The sequence below is a fragment of the Tyto alba genome, unplaced genomic scaffold (genome assembly GCF_018691265.1).
Source record: "Tyto alba isolate M040663 unplaced genomic scaffold, T.alba_DEE_v4.0 Super-Scaffold_5, whole genome shotgun sequence".
Lineage (NCBI taxonomy): Eukaryota > Metazoa > Chordata > Aves > Strigiformes > Tytonidae > Tyto > Tyto alba.
The window spans coordinates 621869-641805 of NW_024881326.1; the positions used below are offsets into that span (position 1 = coordinate 621869).

The window sequence follows — 19937 nt, forward strand, 5'->3', positions numbered from 1 at the left end:
GGACGCGCGGCACCCAGCAGCGTCGCCAGTGGGGGGTGACGGGGCGCACGCAGCACCCCCCCATCCCCGGGGGCCCCGGGGCAGGGCAGCAGCTTCGTGGAGGGTTTCCTTCCTCCGCGCCGCTGCAAGAACCTCTCATGTGACCGCCGGCTTCCTGTGCGCTCCCCGGCCCCGGTGCCGGTGCTTCGGTACGTGCCGTGCCCTGCCAGGCGCTGCCCGAGCGCTGCGCCCTCGCCGACGGGCCCCGGCACCATGCTGCGCCGCAAGCCCTCCAACGCCGGCGAGAAGGAGCCGGGACACAAGAAGGTGAGACGCCTGTGGGGGTCCCTGCACGCCGAGCCCGGGGGATGCTGAGCGGGAAGCACTGGTGTTGGGGGGCTGGGGCAGAGCACCGGGGGGGGCAGCACCGCCTGCGCTCAGCCCCGGTCACCGTGGCCGCGCCGGCGCGTGGTCCCGGCCTCGTCCCGCGCCCTGCTCCCACCCCGGCGGGGTGGGCGGATGGCATGCACAGACCCCCGGGGGTCAGCCGGTGGGACCCGCGGGGCTCTGCTGGGAGAGCGGGGGGCAGCGGCACACCCCACCCCCATCAGCACCACCCACCCACCGTGGGCTCCCCGCGGCGTGGGCGCCCGCCAGCCCGCCCGCCGCTTCCTGCTGGGGCGAGGGGCCGGCCGGGGCGCTGGGCGCGCAGCTCCCGGCCCTGAGCACCGAGGTGTCTGCGGTCGAGGCGGCGCGAAGCTGCAGCTCCGCCACGTGCGTCGGCCGCTCCCCCGCCCCGGCAGCTCCCCACCGAGCACCGGCCACCGGCACCCGCGGCCTCTCGAGAGCCCCCGGTGCCACGCCGCTACCGCAGGGTCTCGGCTCGGCGCTCGCCGGGCCCCGGCGCGATGGCTCCGGCAACGGCGAGACACCCAGGAGAGCAGGGGGACGGACCCGGGGCCCCGCTGCTGCCCACGGTGGGCTGCCGTCCCGGCAGACCCCCACGCCACGACGGCTCCTCCGTGCTGGGCAGCTCCGGGGGGGGAATCTGTGTGAATCCCCCCGGCTCCCCGTGCCAGGGGTGGCCCAGCGAGCCCGGCAGGCCCCTGCGGGCATCCCCTGCCCTTGCCCAGCTGCTGCTCTCACTTCCCTCTCGCTGCCACGCTCCCCGAGAGGGGGTTCCACAGCCCCCCACAGCTGGGCTTTCCACAGCTGCTCTTGCACCCCCGGCTCCTCCAGCCGCAGGATAACGGCCAAGGCCGCAGCTTTCCCGGCTGCAGGGGAAAGAGGGCACGAAGTTGTTTCATCTGATGAGTGCAGGGGGAAACCAAGGGGGTGGGGGGCTCAATCTGCCCAGAGCTGGTGGGTTCAGGGGTGCTGCGGTGGGAACCGGGCAAAGCACCAGCATCTCCCCTGCACGGCTGCACCAGCCGAGCGGGTCCTGCTAAGCGAAGCCAAAGCGGGGACGGAGCCAGGTCTCCCTCATCCGAGCCAGCCCTCTGTAAGAAAATAGCAAAAAGAAGTAATAAGGGATGCTCAGTCGGGTTGGTAAAAAGGAGAAGGAGGAGGGGAAGGCACGGGGCCGTGCCTGGGAAGGGCCCCGGCTGCCTCCGGTGCAAGCAGGAGCCCGGGGCGGGCAGGGCGACTTGAGAAAGGAAATTGCTGCGTTTGCGGTCGAGGCGAGACGGGGCGGCGGGGTGCGCGCTGGGGGCCGGGAGCCGAGCTCGCCCAGCCCCGCCACGCCAGCCGGGTCCCAGGGCAGCGCTGGTGCCGGGCACCCAGCAGTGGGGGAGACCTGGGGCTCCCGGAGTGGGGAAACCCTTCCCAGGCTCCCGAGGAGATGGAGAGGAGGGAAGGAGAGCCGGGGAAGAGTGGAAGAGGCAGTGGTGCAGGGTTGCACCAGCACTGAGACCCCAAAGTCTCTTCGGTGGCTTCAGCACAAGGATGGGCCGGAGCTTGCTGGCGATGCTGGCAGGGAGGGTGCTCTCCGGGCTGGGGGGGCTGCCCAAGGGGCCCGGCTGCCAACGGAGAGGCGGGGAGCTGGGGCGGGGGGCGCGGGGAGAAGCCCTCACACCTTCCCGTCTCCCCCAGCTCTCCCTCCAGCGCTCCAGCAGCTTCAAGGACTTCGCCAAGTCCAAAGTCAGCTCCCCGGTGCCGAGCGAGAAGGAGTTCAACCTGGAGGAGAACGTGAGCACCCGGCCCCCCCCAGGGACCACCTTCCCACCCGGCACAGCCCTTTGCAGAGCCCCTTGCCCCAAACTCCTGGTCCTTCTGGTGGCCCCAGGGGTTCCAGCACCGGCAGGATTTGGGGTCTCACTCCCCATGGGGGTCTTGCAGCCCCCTGCGATCCAGCTGAGGTTTGGCGGGGGCCGGTGGGGCAGGGTGCTCTGCCTTCACACCCACACCCCCCCCCCGATCCCTCTGCCAGATCCCCGAGGATGAGTCCAGCAGCGCCGGCCCCGACGAGGCCGCGCGGAGCAGTGGGATGAAGCTGAGCAAGAGGTGGAGGGCCGTCATCTCCCGCACCATGAACCGCAAGATGGGCAGGATGGCCGTGAAGGCGCTAGCCGAGGGGAAGGTGAGCTGGGGGGCAGGGGGGGGGGGGAGCCCGGGCAGGCGGGGGGGGGCAGCTCCCCCTCCCTCGTCCTGATCCCGCTCCTCCCGGCAGGGAGACGTGGAGGAGGAGGGGTCCCCGTGCCCCCTGTCCCCAGCCGGCAGCACGGAGGAGCCGAGCCGGGAAAAGGTGCCGCTGTCTTACCTGGAGATGGAGGAAGAGGGGCACCCACCGCTCAGCCGCCAGCCGTCCAGCGGTGAGCCTGGCCGTGGCGGGATGCCGGCCCCTCGCCCCCCCCCCCCGGCCGGGCACATCCTGACCACCCTCCCCACCCCAGGCAGTGAAGTTTCCAGTCCCGGCCTCGGGGGCAGCAACTGGGACAGCGTGCGGCTGGAGGAGAGCGGCCCAGCCTACGCCGGCCCCTTCTGCGGCCGGGCTCGCGTCCACACCGACTTCACCCCCAGCCCTTACGACAAGGACTCGCTGAAGCTGCGGGTGAGCCGCCGGCGCGGGCCCTGGGGAGGAGGGGGCTGGGGGGAACCCCCCCCCCCCCACCTTCCCAGTTCACCCAGCCGCCTCCACCCCCCATCTCCCGTGGCCCAGAAAGGGGACATCATCGGCATCATCGAGCAGCCGCCCATGGGCACCTGGACCGGGCTGCTCAACAACAGGGTGGGCTCCTTCAAGTTCATCTACGTGGACGTCATCCCCGAGGAGACGGCCCCCCCCCGCAAGAGCCGGGGGCCCGGCAAGAGCAAGCGGCTCAAGCCCAAGACCCTCCACGAGCTGCTGGAGCGCATCAACCTGCAGGTGAGGGACTGGAGCTGGGGGGGGGGGGGGGGGACACGGGACACCCAGCACCAGCCCAGGGTGCCAGCAGCAGGACCGCCCTCCCTTTGTTATCCCGGCGGGTGCCCCCCACCTCATTGCTGGGGGGGGGGGGGGGGCACAGAGCGCCGCAGACCTGCACCGGGGTGGTAGCCACGTGGCTAGCACCGAGGGTGAGGTGGGGAGCCCCGGCACGCCCCGCTGACCCCCCCCCCCCCCCCCCCCCCCCCGGCCCCAGGAGCACACCTCCACCCTGCTGCTGAACGGCTACCAGACCCTGGAGGACTTCAAGGAGCTGCGGGAGACCCACCTCAGCGAGCTGAACATCACGGACCCCCAGCACCGCGCCAAGCTGCTGACGGCCGCCGAGCTCCTCCTGGATTACGACAGTAAGAGGGGCGAGGGGGGGGGGGGTGGGGGAGCCCCCCCCTGTGCCACCCCACGGCCCCCCCCCCCCCCCCCCGCGCCGGGGCAGCCCCCGCCAGCCGCCTCGCTGCCCGCTCAAGGTCCCGTCCCGTCTCTCCCAGCAGCGAGCGAGCCGGAGGAAGGCGACAGCGCCGGAGCGCAGCCTTCGCCCTCGGAGCCCAAGGGGGACATTCCCCGGGACTCGGGCTGCTTCGAGGGGTCGGAGGCCCTGGACGGCAGCCGGGACGAGGCCGAGCCGGGGGGTCCCGAGGGGCAGCCGCGGGCTGTCTCGGTGGCAGAGTCCTCCTGAGCTCGCTCTGCCTGCCCCGCCGCGGGCGCGGCCCCGCAGCCGCTTTGCCGCTCCGGCCCGGAGGGGACGTCCCCGTCCCCGTCGTCCCCCCACCGCCACCACCACCCCGGGGGCACCGCGGGCACCGGATCGCCTCTCCTGGGTTTGGCCCACTTTCGCCGACAGCTTTCGGAGCTGCTCCCGGAGCCCTCGCCCCGCCGGGCTCAGCGCCCCGGGAGCCTGCAAGGACAGGGGGGGCCCGCGGCGGGCAGGGACGGAGCAAACCCAGCGCTGAGCACGGAGAGGTGTGTGTGTGTGTGTCCCCCCCCCACGCCCCGAGCCCAGCTCCTCCCCCCGCAGCGAGGACGCCCGCCCGGCCTTCCCCCCCGCATCTTCCTCGCACAGCCTGGGGAAAGGTTTGCTGGCAAGTTTGGGCGCCCAGCAAGGGCACCGCCAGCCCCCCCCCCCCCCCCCTCCCTCGGCCCCCCAGGGCTGCCCGCAGCTTGCCACCGAGCCCGCTCTGGGGTGGGGGGGGCTACGAGAGGGAGACGGAGCAACCACCCCGCAGGCAGACGGGCTCGGCGGGACAGTCCCAGACCACCACATCCCCCCCCCCAAAGCACCGGCCACCCCCCACCCCGGGAAGGGGCAGGGGGGCTGCAGCTCCCATCGGGGAGCAAATAAAAGCGGCTGGTCCCCGGGCGGGGGTGCCCAGCCCGGCCTTCGGGCACCCAGGTTGTTCCTTTGTGCTCCATCCCAATAAAATCCCGCAAGACCCTGTCGCTCCGGCCTGCTTCCTACCTGCCGGGACGGCTCGGGGAGGGAGCTGGGGAAGGGACCCAAAGCGTCCCAGGATGTTCCACAGCTGCACCCACCGGGATCTGTCACTGCTCAGCCCCGGGCTACAGCATCTGTGCACTGAGACCCCCCCCCCCCTTACCTGCCGTGGGGGGACAGCAGGACGCAAAAAAGACAACGGAGCTAAGACACCCTGGAAACGTGAGCTGCAGGGGCTGGGAAGCCACAGGGAAGGGGAACGAGGCAGCTGGCTTAGGGAGGCACAGAGAGAGGCAGAGGCCACAGCTCAGCCATTTTTCAAACCAGTTAAGTTTCCTTCATTGTTTTAAAATTAAAAAAAAAAGAAAAAAAAAAAGAAAAAAAAAAATAAAGAAACCCCAACCCTCGCCCTACCCCCACTTCCTTGACGGAGAACCTGAACAGAGCAGACAGGAACCACAGGTGCAGGCAGCATCCGTGACAGCCCCAGCAGGCAGCACTCGACACACCGCATTAGAAAATAGATCAGTAAAAACAAAAAAAAAAAAACAAAAAAAAAAAAAAAACCCAAAAAAAACAAAAAAAAATACACTTTTTCACAACGAGTTTGAGATTTGGTCAGTAGCGTGTTGGGGTGGGTGGGAGAGGAGGGGCAGCTCCCACCGCCGGTGGGGTGTGTGCGGGGCCAGGAGCCCAGGGCTGCTCCCGGGACCCCCGCCCTGCCCTGGAGGGGAGGGGGGGGCACAGGCCAGGGCTGGCTGCAGGGTGGCAGCGGTGGGGACTGGGCGGCACTGGGACGCCCCGCTGGTGTTTACCAGCGATGGAGCCCGGGGCAAGTGGGAGCCCGCTGCCGGAGCCCCCGGCACCACGGGAGAGGGGGCAGCGCCGCGTTCCTACCGGGGAAGGGGAGCGAGGTGGGAGGCACGCATCGGGCTCCTTGGGGGGGGGGGGGGGGGGACACACAGGGCCCCCCGCTCCCGTGGGAAGCGGGATGGCGAACGCAGCCAGGGAAGGAGGAGCAGCAGCTTCACGCTGGCAGCGGGAGAGGCGAGCGGGACACCCTCGGCCTGCCACCCACTCGCCTGTGGGGCGGCACGGAGGCAGCCGGCGCTCGTGGCAGGGGACGGAGAGCTGCCGGGGCACAAAAGGGCCTTCCACACACCCCCCACACCCCCCGCAGGGACCCCACAGACACGGGGGTGTTCCCAGCCCGGCTGCCAGGCGCAGGGTGGGGAGCTGCCCCGGCGCAGGGGTCTCCCACCGCCCGGCCCTGGGCTCTCCTCCCTCCTCTGCCGCGGAGGCGCCGCCGGCCGACACCGCGCAGCCAGCCCCGGGAAGATTCCAGGCTCTGAAAAGCCAGCGGAGGATGGCTGAGAAACGCGGGGCAAGGCGGTGGCAGGGGACCCACGCACACACTGCACGCACGGACGCATGCACGACACGACACAGACTCGGGGCTGAGGCCCTGCAGAGCGGCGTGCCGGCACCGGGAGGGCACCGCCTGTGCTCGGGAGCAAGCGCAGCCCCGGCGCCAGCTCGGGGGCCAGCGGCACAGGCAGACCCTCCCCTGTGGCTCGATACACCCCTTGCACAACCGCCCCGCGGCTGGCGCGGAGGAGGGGGGACACACACGAGCGGCAGGAAGGTGGGGGCTGTCCCCCTCCTTCCCCCCGCGCCCCGGGGCAGGACGGGGAGGGGGGGCCCCGCCACGGCCGCTCTCGCGCCGGCTAAGTCACACGAAGAGAAGGAGCACGGGAAGGAAGCTACTTTTTAAAAACCGTTGCCAGCAGAACACCTTCCCGGTTGTTTTGGCCCTTTTGGCACCAAAATGTCTCCTGCCAACGCCTGCCACGTTAACCAATAAAACAATGCCACGGATTAGAGGAAGGAGGGAGGAGGGGAGAGAGGACGCTACTGCCATAAATTGCTTTCCCCTTCCCACCAGGATTCCTCGGCGGTAGGGAGCAGGCCGGCCCTAACGCCGCTTCTGAGCTGCTGGACCACGAGTCGTCTGTCCGAGAGCCGGGGCCGGAGGGAGGGCCGGCATCCGGGACAACCTGCAGAGCGAGAGGTCCTGCCTCGGCCCGCAGGCAGACCGGCCGCAGCGGTGGGGGTGCCCCTCGGGGACAAGGCGGGCCGCTCGCGCTCCTTCTCCTCTGGCACCAGGCAAGGCCAGCGCCTGCCCGCACCGCCTGCGCGTCGAGGTGAATAATGACTAAAGCAAAATGGCCATGAGGAATCGTTTGCCTGCCATCCAGCCCATCTCCTCCTCTCCTCTATCACTTCCAGCTTCGATTAGACAAAACAAGAAAGTTCTCCCTTTCAAGCAGATGCTAGTGCTCTGCTTGCCCAGCGTCCAGGGGCGGGACTGGGAGCTCCCCAGACGTCAGCTGCTTCTCCTCTGGCATCTCAGCATCGCTCAGGGATGGCGCAGGGACCTGGAGAGAGAAGACAGCAGTGACTTACACCCCAAAACAGAGCCTCTGCCTGAGCACACGGACGCTTGGCCTCGCTGCCCTGCTCCTGACTCCAGCTGCGCCAGGGAGAGGGCTCAGCTGTGCCTGGGGGAAGGAGAAACCAGGGGCCACCAAACAGGCCAAACAGCAGCCTCGCGAAGATCTGGAACACCGGACCGCTCCAGCAGAAGTGGTCTGGGCTGTTTCCACCAGAGAAACAGCAGCTCATGCCCAAGCAGGAGTAGGGCCGGCCGTTTCCCACCGTGTTCGCAGAATAACTGAAGCGGGAAGGGCACCCTGGAGGTCTCCTGTCCAACCACGTCCTTAAGAAGCGGGGCAAATTTCAAAGACAGAGCAGGCTGCTCGCTGGGGCAACGGCTTTCTCCAAGGATGGAGATCCCACCACCTGCAAGGGCCCTTCTGGGACGACCCCTCAGCTTGTGCCAAAACACGCCGCCTGCCATCTCCCACGCCTCCTCAACCCCTCCTAGCCCCCCCCCGGGTGCCCTCACGGCAGAACTGACACCTCCAAAATCGCAGCCAGCTGTGATTTCCTTTGAGGTTGACCTAGGAGCCAGAGGAGCCCAGCGCCCTCCCAGCCAGCTCCAGAGAGACGCTGGTTCCCGGGGCCTGAGCCCAACAGGCTTTTCCTCGGCAGCCTCTCAGCCAGGCCCCGCGTGTGGCTTTGCTCCCGCTAAGTCACACTATCTGCTCTTCTCTCTGCTGGCCCAAAGCACCAAGAGCTCTGGGCAGGCGCAGCCCGCTCACCCCCCGCGCAGAGGGAAGCACTCACGGCACTCAGGTGAGGAGTGCTGCCGTCCTCCTGCTGCGCGCCGCTCTCCTCTGCCTGCCCGCCGGGGCCCTGAGCAGCGGGGGGGTCCTGAGCGCTGGGCCCCCGGGGGCACGACTCCTCCTGAGCTGTGCTCTCCTCTTGCTGCAAGATGCCCCGTCTGTCCAAGACGCTGCGAGAACAGAATCACACCGTCAGAGACGCGCGCCTCCCCCGAAGCCGGCTTCTTTTCCTGGCAGGAAAAGCGCTGGTGGAAGACAAACGTCAGGGGAAAGGGGTTCCTCTCCAAAACGGGCTGCGCACAGCCCACACTTAAGTTTCCAGCGCCTCTGTTCCTCCTGTGAAAACCAAGAGCGGCCCAGTTCAGAGGGTGGGGGGCCCACCGAAAGGAGCAACCCTGGGAAGAGCGCCCTCCGCTCCATCCGCCGCCCCGGGGACGGGGAGCCGCTCCTCCACCCCTGCGGCGGCACACGCCTGCGCTGCGGGAGGCAGGCACGGAAGGCAACACAAGACCTTCCTCCCCAGGGCACCCAGCCGCGTCCCAGGTGTGACCTCCAGAAGCCCTCGGCACACGCAGCGCCGGCAGAAGAGCAGCAGCAGGGAGAGCTCCTCCGCGTCCCGCGCCGGGCTCCGGGGGCACGGACGGCGAGGGCTGCCCCTCGAGAGCTTACCTGGGGGGCAGAGGCCCGCAGAGCACCTCACAGCAGTTCTTCACTATGTTGCCGTGGCTGTAGGGATTCTGCACGCGGTTCTTCCCAGTCCAGGACCCCTTAATCTGCAAGAGCCAAGGGCAGAAGCTCAGGTCTGCTCCGCCGACAGCCGCCCCCGGCCCACGGAGCCCTGCCTCAGCCGCAGGGCGTGCCGGCGAGGTGGACGCGGCCCAGGCACACAGGAGGAGGAGAGGAGAAACGGCGGGGGCCCAGAGGAACAGAAAGGCTTTACTTACGTCTTCGTTGGTTGTCTGATTCAGTGCCACCAGGAAGGTGTGGAACCCGGTTAACCCCACCACCGACCACAGGGTGAAGAAACAGATGAGCACCTCCAGTACAGTGAGGACAGTTAAGGACCGGGAACAGCCTGGGAACAGTCCCAGCCCGGCTGTGCCACTACCCCAGGCACACTGCTCTAACTTCTCTCCTTCTCCTAGACACAATTTTCTGTTTTACCCTCTTCTCAGAAGCCACAAAATTGCTCCTCGCCTTGTAATCACGGGGGAAAACGCCCCGAAAGACTCCTTAGGGAAGCCTGAGCATCAAGCCTCCAGTCCCTCCATACTGCAGCTCACACTAACCCCCAGCTTTGGAGAAGCCAAACCCTCTGCACTGTGGAAGGATATGTCCCTGGGGTTTCCTTCAACGTGTTCAGAAATCCAATCTTCAGAGATTCTGGCAATGCAAAAAGAGGATATTTTTTTTTTTTTTTTTTTTTTTCCCCTCTGGAACATCACACTGAGTCCAGTTCCCTTTCCCACGCCATCACTTCTGGGTTCACACCACCCCCCGTATCCCCCACCTCCCTCAGCCAGCCCAGCCACCCACCTCTCCGCAGCCAGACTCACTCAATGCTACGTAGACTATGTTGAAGGTGAAGATGTAGATGGTGAGGAGTGAGAGCGAGAGGATGAAGAGGTAGAAATAGCGGTAGTTCCTCTTCCCCACGCAGTTGCCCACCCAGGGGCAGTGATGGTCGAAGCGCTCTGTGAAAGCGAAGACGGAGATCAGCGCTGCTCTGCCTGCTCCCAGACACTCCTGCGCCCCGAACTCAAAAAGGCTGACAAGGACTCCCTTGGGCCATCAAGTCCAACCCCCTGCTAACTCAGGGCCCCCTTCCAGAAGGGGAGGCCCAGGAGGAAAGCGCTAAACCATTTTACGAAGGAGTCGTTTATGCAGCACAGAGGTTAAGAGCTTGGCCCCGTGCATGTCTTCTCTCCCGGAGACCTGAGGTGCTAAAGCAGCACACGGGTTAGATGAAGGTCTGGGGACTCAGAAGCTCTTATCTAACCCATGGGCCACTTCACTCCTACTAGAATAATTAAAGGGCTCAAGGAACAGCATAAACACTCAAAGGGCTGGGAACCCGCAGAGGAGGAAAGGGATCCAAAAGAATGGGATTTCTTCCTTGAGAAGGGATGACAAACACGAGCCAGTTGTGATACGAAAAGGGCTGAGGGAGCATCTGCTGTGCAGCAAGGGGAACGAAAAACAGGGGTGCTCAGCACGACAGCAGAACCTCTGTGCTGATACAAGGAGCTGCTTTCACGCGAGACACAGCTCTCCACCGGAACCCTCCAGCCCAGCAGTTCAGTGAAACTCAAAAATGGACCGCACATTTACATGGACCGGTTAGATTGACGTTAGGCTAGTTATTGCGAAAGAAGTACTGGCAACGATGAACCACCTGGCTTCAGGTCCTGAGCAAAGCTCAAGCTCCGTGAGTGTAAGACGAGGCAGACTGTCCCCGTCTGCTCACACGCCACCATTCTGGACTTGCTGGGCAGGCGCAGTGTGAGACCCGATTCGGCGCAAGGCCGGGCGCGGATCTTCACCCGTTCTCTTCCGAAGGCTCTCACCTGAGCCCGGGTGCAGGAGCAGGCACGAGCTCTCCTACTCACCCACACAGTTGTCGCAGATGCTGCAGTGAGAGGCACGGGGCGGACGGAAGATCTTACATGTGTAGCAGTACTTCAGCTTCACTATCTGGTTGTTGATCTGGAAGTTTTTAATCCGCGGGGGCGGGCGCTGACCCTGCGGCACGGTCCCGTTGGTGGCCTCTGAGAGGGAGAACCAAGCAGAGATCAGACCTGCTGCTACAACGCGACGGGCCTCGAACGGCAGCTCGCCTCCCTGCCTTTCCTACCAGCGGGATCGGAGCCTGCTGGCTCTGGAGCCAGCGGCTGCAGCTCTGCTCGTGCGGGCCAGAGCCAACCTGGCAGCTTGGAGGCAGGAAAAGGGATGCCAGAGCTTTCCCGGGCACGCTGAGAGGGGCTGGGGTGGAGGGGGGGGGGGGCATCACCCACATTCACACTTCCTCTCTACCTAAAGGATCAAGGCGCCCACACCAAGTTTCCTGCACCCCTTCCCAAGAGCAAGCAGAGTTTGCACATACACAGCTACGAGAGAGAAAACAGAGCGTGGAAAGGCTCCCAGAAAGGGAAGTAGGTACACCACACCATCTTTTTGAGACTCAGCCAAGCAGAGTTAGCCAGCGGGTGGGAAGATGCCCCATCTGGGGCAATCCTGACTTTGGGAGGGCCAGCCGGGAAGAAAGGCTCTGCAGAGAGCGTAGCCTGCAGATAGGCCAGAAACACCGAGGCTTTTCCAGCTGCCAGCAGCTCGGCTGGCCCCGCACTCACCGATCTCCATCTCGATGAAGGCTGCCTCGTCAGGCAGGGCTCTCGGGATCACCCCGGGGTCACTGAAGCTCGTCCGCAGGAGCGTAGCCATGGCGAACAGGAAGAGAACCGCTGCAAACACGGGGATGGCGGGGGACAGCTGGACCGCCAGGTACCGGCACCTGCAGAGGGGCGGCAAGAGCCCACGACTCAGACCACCGCGAGGTCTGCCCCAGCCAGGGCCTGCCAGCCCGGCCAGGCACCCCAGCCCAGGCTTTTTCTGGTTACAGCCGGGGAGGAGAAGCTGTTCAGCACCTCCTTTGGATCCCTCCCCCCCGAGCCTGGGCAGCTCTAACGACCACCCACCATCAAAGCACCACCACGTTTTTAACCAGCCAGGCGCAGAATATTTTCCAGCGTTTTGTTTTGCTTCCAGCTCCTGTTTTGCTCAGTGCCAGGCGATGCCAGAAAGGCGACCTGCCAGCTGGAGGGGTCTTGGCTACAGGCCCCGGGCTGCAGCCAGCCGCCAAGGGACGGACCCTACCTGGAGGAGAAGCACCCAAGGCCTGCTCCGAGAGCTGCCACTGGGGAGAGCCGGAAGGTTTGGAAGCAGAGTGGGAATCTCTGGCTGTCCCCTAAGGAGGCAGCAGCTTCCAGGAGCACAAAAATTCCTTTCCAGGGATTAACTGCATCCTGCGCTTCTCCGGAGCGGATTCACGCAGGGTGCAGCACTCCTGTGCAACGAGACATCTGGCTTCCTTTGACTTTTCTGAGGCAAGGGACTCAAAAGCTCCAAATAAAGTAGAAAGGCCCCTGGCCCAAGACAACCCCAGCTTGAGGGGGCAAACAGGGCATAAGGTTTGTTTGCTTTATAAATACAGAAAGGTCCAAGGCGGAATTATTTTGCTAATCCCGCTGATCAAGGCAGTGCAAAAGGAGCAAGGAGATTAATGTCACTGTGGCCTGTGTCACTTCTGGACACCCGCAAACACGTGTCCATGGGCACTGCAGCTCAGGCCGTGCAGAAAGCCTGTACGCAAGTCACGGTTTAGAGCCGTACTGGGCTGAAAGAAAACATATTTTTACCCCGATTCCTTCAGAAAACCCCATTTATGTCAGGGAGAAGATCCTGTGGAGCTTTCCTAAGGTTTAAGGGAAACCCCACCCAAGTCCCAACGCTTGTGCAAAATGTCACCTCTCCTTGCAGGCCTTGCTTCCCCAGGTGCCTCCCGAGGCAGCCGGGCACCCAGGCGTCCCCGTGAGCCCTGACTCCACAGCGGTGCGTCCAGCCCAGGCTCCTCTCCAGCTGCTCTCCAAGAAAGCACAAGGCTGCTGCGGTGAAAGGCACGGGATTACCCTCCCCAGTGGATCCATCATCCTAAGCAAGGTGATTTCTATGACTTCCATAGCACTAACTCTTTCATTCTACATACCCTTCCCACCCATAGCTTCTCTGAACGCCATCAAGTTTCTAGCAGAGTCCTGCCTACACCTGAAGAGCCAGGCTGAGCGGCCCGAGGGCTGAGCCTACCGCCTTTAGGCAGCCTAAGACAACTGCTTTCCCTTTGCAAGGGCAAAGTCTAGAGAGAGAGCTGCGAGTCAGTCAGCGATTAAAGAGGAACCTTGGACAGACACCATTTCGGGGAGGAATATGGGTTTATTCTTCTGAAAGCTGGACACAGTCTGCCTCAGAGGGCTGCAGCTTGACCCTTGTCCAGTTGACATGACAGCTTTTATAACTGTTGTAACAACATGAACATATTATGGGCTTAAAATATGGATTCATGAACCGTGTTAAAGCTGAGCCGAAACTGCGCCAGAGCTTCCAGCCTCAGATACACACTGACACCTTATAAATTTCCTCAGTGTACTGTCAGCAAAGAGATTTATTACCTGCAAGCACATGATCCGTGCCGGGTGTACTCTCCCAGGCACAGACCTGAAAGCTTTGCACAGCAGCACTCGGGAACAAACGGGATCAGTCCCTGCGGCGGCCGGTGCGGTCCCCGCTCAGTCTGCGCCTGGGCACGAGCGTGGGCTGTGACTCACTCCCTGCTGACCGTTTCCTACGCGTCTCTGTAAGGAAACCTGCCCTGTGGGGATGCAGCAACTCCTGCCGTCCCTGAGCACAACAAGAGCGGCCTCAAGACTGATGTTACAGCGCAGAGCGTGGCGCGGGAACGGGAAGAAGCCTGCAGTTTTAGGAGATGAGAGAGAGGAGTGCGTGACCCTGCTCCCCGCCGCGGCAAGGGAAGCAGCACCACCCAGCCAGCATCAGCCCTTCCATCCAGCTCCCAGCGCGGCAGGGCAGGATAGGTCCCCAATTCAGGAGGGGAGGGAAGCGACCCCAGACAGACTGCCTGTCTGCCCAGAGGTGGGCAGCGGGGAGGGCAGGGACAAAGCCCCAGAAAATGCTGTACGCCTGCTCCCGTCCTCCCCCCCGGCGCTGACGGAGCCTGGCTTTTAGGAGGGTGTCTGTCAGGGAATGCCCAGGGCATCGCCCGCGGTGGAGAACGCCAAGGGCCACCCAGCACGGCTGAGCAACAGGTAAGGCCACCACGTGAGGTTGTGACTCGGCGCTGGGGAGTCTTCAGTCTACAGCGCGATTCCGCTCAGCAATTCATTTACACTGCTAAGGAACAGGCATTTTAAAGATCTTTTGTTTGGGAAAGCTGAGAGTCAACAGAGACATACTGTTGGCATGTAAGGATATCGCTCCTCCTCCACCCCCAGCGCAATATCTGTGTTCTTGAGCATTTTGTCATCTAAAAGCAGACAATAACAGCACTATCACAACTCATCATCATGGGGGGGGGGGGGGGGGGAAACGGGCTGGGGGGGTGAGAAAGGCTTAAACAAAGAGATCGTTAGAATGCGGGGGCGGGGGGGAGCAGCAAGAATCATCAGCTGGGAGGTGCCACTAGTTCAACCCTGCAAGGACTGCTTGGCCGATTATTTTGCGACCACTTGGGAAAGTCTGTTGTAACCAGGACGTTAAGCAAAGCTCTGGAGGGAGGGGAGAACAAACACGCCAGCCCCGATGGAAGGGGCCTTCGGCCACGGCCCTCAGGCAGCGGATCCCTCGGCCAGGTCCCTCCAGCGTTCAGCGCAAGCTCTGTTCTATAATTCATTTACCTCTCACTTGCCAATCACCTACTCGACTTTCCCAAACTAGCGCATAACCACACCGTGTGCTTGTCCTGAACGCTGGCGAAGCGGAGTGGTATCTCGACCCGTGTTTGACCCTCCCCAGAGCTCTCTCAGTCACCTGCATCTCCCCGACCTGGGACGGTTTCCAGAAGCTGAGGCACTTGCGGTAAGCGTGGAAACGGTTGCTCTGAAAACCTGGGTAACCACCGCACTGCAACGCTACAAGTGCAGGGCCCTTTCCCGAGCAGCGCTCAGGCGGAACCGGAGCTTTCTGCGGAAACTCTCCCCGCCTGTCAACAGCGGCACCGAAAACGCTCGCCAGGGACCCACTTCACGTGCCACTTCACGTGCCACGTGCTTCCAACCCAAGCGACACCGCAACCAACCTCAGGCAGGAGACAGAAACGTTACGCCCACGTTACTGCTCTTTTCCAGCTACACTCAAACCTCCGCCCAGGCAAGAGAGCACCCCGAGATCCAGGTGGGGAAAGGGGGGGTGCTACAGAGGACGTGCACGCTGCAGGGAGGGCGAAGCTGTCTTCTGAAAGGGAGCCCACGTACAAGACAAAGGGCGTGCAATTCAGAAACCTGGGAACAGCCACTCCACGCAGAAACACGCCTTCACGAGCAAAACGAGCCCAACTCTGGATACCAGATACTTCTGTCAAGAGAAACTGTAGCTACCAAAAAGCACCCACCGACCTGTGCGTAAGTTTTGACAATGCTTGACAGAGACCTAACCAGAGGCAAAAGCCATCTCAGAAGCACCTCTTTATGGGTGCAAAATCTTGGCTCTTTGAGGTTTGAAAAAAAAATAAATAAATAAAATAAATTAAGTCACAGGAAGGGTCAGGACAGATTGATTCAACTCGTCAGAAAACAAATAAATTTTAATATCTACATAGTTAAGAAAAAAAGTGATAAACATGTTTGGCTGTCGGAAAAGCAAACAGCAGCCCCCTTCCACGCTCAGGAGCCTGGCGCTGCCTGCGCTATCTTGCCTGTAACATTTACAGACGTCAAGCGTTCATGCTGAAAAGCTGAAGACAAAAGAAATCCAGTTCTCTTGCAGCTGCTTTGGAGAGAGCTGCGTGGAGAACTCTTGCTTCGGGAGGGCCATTACAGACGCGCTGGCAAACTGCAAAGGGGAAACCCCCAGCAGCCCGAGAGAGGACGCTACATCCCATCATCTCAATTCCCAAACGGATCTCACAAGCGTTTTACCTGGGCTTCTCCTCGTGCTCGAATACCACAAGCGTAGTTAGACAACTAAGCGCCCTATCACAAAAGCTGACAGACCCATTAAGTGTCTGAAATAACGCCAAGAGGATATTAAACAGAATTTTATGTGGCACATTACGGTCACAGAGTAGACCCAATTAAATATAGGTCTTGGACCCTGCAGGGACCTGCCTCAGCCCTGGAGCAGCCGGAGCTGCTTTCTGCCAAGGCGGTGGCGAGAGAGGTGCCCTTGGGCAGAGGACTCGGGTCGCTGCAGAGCACGTCCCCAGCACAGCTCCAGGCCCTCTGCTTTATCGGGGAGGGAGGAGCCCGACCTCCAGGTACAGCCCTGATGGCTCAGTCAGCCCTCGGGGTCCTGCTCGCTCCCCGATGATGAGACTTACCCGATTCCAGACCACAGCTCTGAGGGCTAGGGGATAAAAACATAAAAATTCCCGCGCACGGGGCTGAGGTGGCTTCAGACTGTGCAACTGGAAACGCAGCAGACGAGCCGATGGCATTGGAGCTACTTGGAGGGGGAAAAAAAAAAAAAATAAAAATACCAGCAGCAGCCCAAACAGAGAGTCTGTCATTTCACAGCTGGGGAGGACTCTTTCAGGGAGGAACGCGGCGGCTTATCTCGTGACGTGAGATTCCAGTCACCACCGTCTCTCCAGCGACAGCGTTTGTAACCAGAGCCGAGCCAGCGCAGCCTGGAGGGCGAGGATCAAACCCGCACTGGTTCGGATCGAGTAGCAAGACATTTTCTGGCTCCAGGCATCCCTGAGCCTTGTTTAGACAAGGTGTGACTGCGCAAGTGATTCAGCTGAATGAAATAAGCATTCACAACACAGGCACCCCTGCAGTGAGCGTACAAGAACTAAAAGGACTCCTCCACCCACCACAGTCTGCTTCTCTCCAAAACCAGATCCCAACAACCCGAATTGTTCCTCCGTAGCACAAACTTTAAGGGGGAACCCACGAATTTCCACGCAAACGCCAAAGAATCTGCCAAAAGCTGAAGCGAATGGGTAACACAGCAAAGATAGCAAGGCCGAGACCCTTATGCAAAAGCGCCCCAACGCAGGCAGGAGGCACAGAGGGTAAGCAGGGCTCTCCAGCAGCCAAGCTGCTCATCTGTTCAGCTTGGTGGGTGACACAGAGACGTTGTAGAACGTTTCTGGTTGGGAAGGCGACATTTCGCCCCTATCCCCAATTCAAAAATCCCCCAACAATTTCAAAACAAACCCATCTCCTTCAAGCAGAAAGCATTAGGGTGTCATGCATTGAGAGAATCAAATGGATACTCTGGATTTTCCCAAACTTTGCCTCATCTCCCCAGTTGAAACCACCCAGCCGGTGTCACCAAAATCCAGAGCCAATTCTGCTCCCGGCAAAAGCTCCCCTGGGCCACCCTGCAGCTCTACGCAGAGGGCGCGTCCCGGATGTCTCGGCGCGAGCAGGGACACAAGCGACCCCTCCACAGGCCTCTGCCTCCCGGGGCACGGGACGGGGCTTCTCGAGGAATTTCCAGTCACGTACCCGCTGCGCCCACGGCCAAACTAACCACCACGTCGCCGGCGCTGCCGACACGGCCTCGGACTGTCACCCGTGGGACTCTGCCCCGCGCAACCGCGGCGGGCAGCCGGCGAGGGCAGACACGGCAGAGCGGGATGTGGCTGTGCTCTTCTGCTGAGGACAGGCTCCGCAGGGAGTGCACGCAATTATCCCTCGTGATAAGCGTTTCTGGAGCAGTAATAAGTGTTTCTGGAGCAGTAATACTTATCAGTTCTTCCTGCGAGGCAGGAAGCCTTAGCCCCATTTTTCATGTGGGGGAAAAAAAAAAAACAAAACAAAACAACAAAACAAAGAGTGGTGTCATTTCATACCGCTGAATTCAGCCTGAGTCAGGGATAATTTGGGCTTTCCACACCCGGGAACCCCAACACCTCGCATTACAGTTGTACGACACCTGCCTCCAAAGCTACAGGACGACTAAGCAGAAAAACCAGTCTCCTATCTGACCGAGACCCGATGTCGGCCACTTCACCGCTGCTGTTGGGATGTGGCAAGCCTCGGCAGACTGTTCCAGAAAGCCCTTTCCAAAGCTTCCAGCGAAATCTGCTAAGAAGAGGAGCTAGGGAGAGGAATGCCGGGCCAGGGGAAGTTGAGACAAGTTCCCTGGTCTGGGGAAGATGGTTAGGAGGCCAGCATCTAGGCCAAGCACTTTATGGATCTAGAGGAATAGCCAGGGCTGAACCAGCAAGCAGTTTCTTCTGCTTGCTTTCCTGACTTAAAGAGCTCTTGTGTTACCCAACAGTGGTTTGGGACCTTCGCCTCCCTAAGAACAACACAAACATGCTGATGGAGACAGAGGAAGGAAAGTTTCATGGTTGTTTAGCTGATCCAAGCTCACCCTTAGACGAGGTGAAAGGGGCAATCCTGCCCCCTCCCCACAACATCAGTGCTTAGGCAGGCTTTTTTTCCTTTTTCCTTGGATTTTTTTTGTAGGATTAGTCTAAGGCCAGATCAGTTCCCCAACCCAGCTCAGAGGGGAGAGCTGCGGGGAGGGGGTAGGTCCTGCTCTTTCAGCAGCACCCAAGACTTGGGCCTCAGCTCTTTAGGCTGCCGAGCCGATCTAAAAGAGCGGCTGGATCCTCTCGGAACAGCAAAGGCTTCAGCTGGCAGGAAGGTCTGCTGTAGCGCAGCACCCTGCACCACCTCCCCAGCAGGCAGCTGCAGGGCCAGCTGGATCGGGGCAAAATGCCACCGAGCTCGCTCCTTTTTTTGGGTAATCCTCCAGCCGGGTCACCCCCCTCTAACTGGGCTGACCCGGGGGGCTGCAGGGACGCAGGCACGGCCCCACCACCCTGGCCTGTGCACCCCATCTGCCCCTGGGCGAGACGCCCCAAACCCCCGTCCCCTCCGGCTGCGCTCGGGACGAGGGAGCTGCGAGTCCCAGCGCACAGAAGGCCAGTGGGTCGGGGCGAAGAGGCAGCCTCGGGCCCGGGGAAAGCTCCAGCAGCGCCCGTCCTGCCCCAAAACCTCCAGGGTCAACCTGCTAAGGGTGAAGAGGGGGATCCCGCCGGGGAGAGCTGCACCGCGGCTGGCTCCGCTCTGCCACGCTCCCATCCCTCTCCCCGGGGCGAGCCCGGTCGCCGCGGGGGACTCACTCAAAGGCGAAGAAGAGGGCGCAGGTGCCGAGGATGAGGAAGAGCGTCAGGTAGAAGATGCCCTTCTGCCGGGCCATCATGATGCGGCCGTCGCAGCAGAAGGTGTTCCTGCCCGGCAGCTTCTCCCATTTCCGAACCACCTTCTTCCTCGCCACCATCACCGACATGGCGGGGCCGTCACTGGGGCGGCGGCGGCCGCCACACGTCCAGGCGCTGCTCCTCCGCCGCCCCCGGCATCATCGGGGGGTCCCGCTGGGCTGGGGGGGGGGGGGGAGCTGCGGGGAGAGGGAGAGCGGCTCAGCACCGGGGCTCGGCACCGGGAGGAGGGGGGCGTGGGGGGGGGGGGGGGTCGCCATGGCAACCCCCGCGCCCCCCCCCCCCCCCCCCGGGAGGGGGATCGCTATGGAGACCCACCGGAGGTGGGGGGGGGGGGATGCGGGGCGCGGCCGCGGAGACCCTCAGGGAGCGCCCGGTGAAGGGGGGGGTGCGGCGGCGGGGCGGGCCCCGCGCAGGCCCCACCGGGAGGGGACGGGACGGGGAAGCCCCCGCCCCGCGGCCGCGCCGGGACCGGGGAGGGGAAGGGAGGGGAGGGGAAGGAGCGAAGGGAAGGGGCCGCCGCCGCTCACCGTGCGCCGGTGCGGGCAGCGCCGGGCGGGCCGGGGCCGGGGCCGGGGCCGGGGCCGCTCCGTTCCCTCAGCGCCGCGGGAGGGGCCGCCACGCCCCTCGGCCGCGACACCCATTGGCTTCTCCGCGCCCGCCGCCCCGCCCCCGCCGATCCCCGACTTCCCATTGGCCGCGCACGGCGTCACTCCGCGGCGGGCCGCCCCGCCCCGGTGCGGACAACGGGGAGGCGGGGCTCGGGGGCGGGGCCCGGCACGTGGCCGGGGGCGGGGCGGGGCGGGGCCGCGGAGGGAGGGGTGGCGGGGGGGGGGGGTGGTGTCCGTCTGTCCGTCTGTCTGTCCGCGTGTCCGTCCGTCCTTACGG

General features: G+C 63.1%; 2 protein-coding genes across 3 annotated transcripts; one reads left to right on the top strand and one right to left on the bottom strand.

Annotated features, from left to right (window-relative positions):
• The first annotated feature begins 33 nt into the window (after positions 1-33).
• Positions 34-4837, top strand: SASH3 (SAM and SH3 domain containing 3). Of its 2 annotated transcripts, none has more exons than XM_042807264.1 (8): positions 34-306; positions 2071-2166; positions 2408-2557; positions 2648-2789; positions 2871-3028; positions 3137-3343; positions 3600-3750; positions 3892-4837. In XM_042807264.1, the coding sequence occupies exons 1-8, from the start codon at positions 253-255 to the stop codon at positions 4074-4076; spliced, it is 1143 nt and encodes a 380-aa protein (XP_042663198.1). In that variant the 5' UTR covers positions 34-252; the 3' UTR covers positions 4077-4837. The 2 variants fall into 2 exon arrangements, with proteins under 2 accessions (XP_042663198.1, XP_042663197.1); XM_042807263.1 differs by having other exon boundaries at positions 35-306; positions 3889-4837.
• Positions 4838-6582: 1745 nt separating this feature from the next.
• On the bottom strand, positions 6583-19643 carry ZDHHC9 (zinc finger DHHC-type palmitoyltransferase 9). Its single transcript, XM_033000126.2, has 10 exons — positions 19580-19643; positions 18954-19228; positions 11431-11591; positions 10690-10848; positions 9637-9774; positions 9415-9463; positions 9025-9127; positions 8750-8853; positions 8082-8250; positions 6583-7270 (listed from the first exon to the last, which is right to left on the bottom strand). Exons 2-10 carry the CDS (start codon positions 19118-19120, stop codon positions 7166-7168), a joined length of 1155 nt encoding a protein of 384 aa, XP_032856017.1. The 5' UTR covers positions 19121-19228; positions 19580-19643; the 3' UTR covers positions 6583-7165.
• Between the last annotated feature and the right edge of the window lie 294 nt (positions 19644-19937).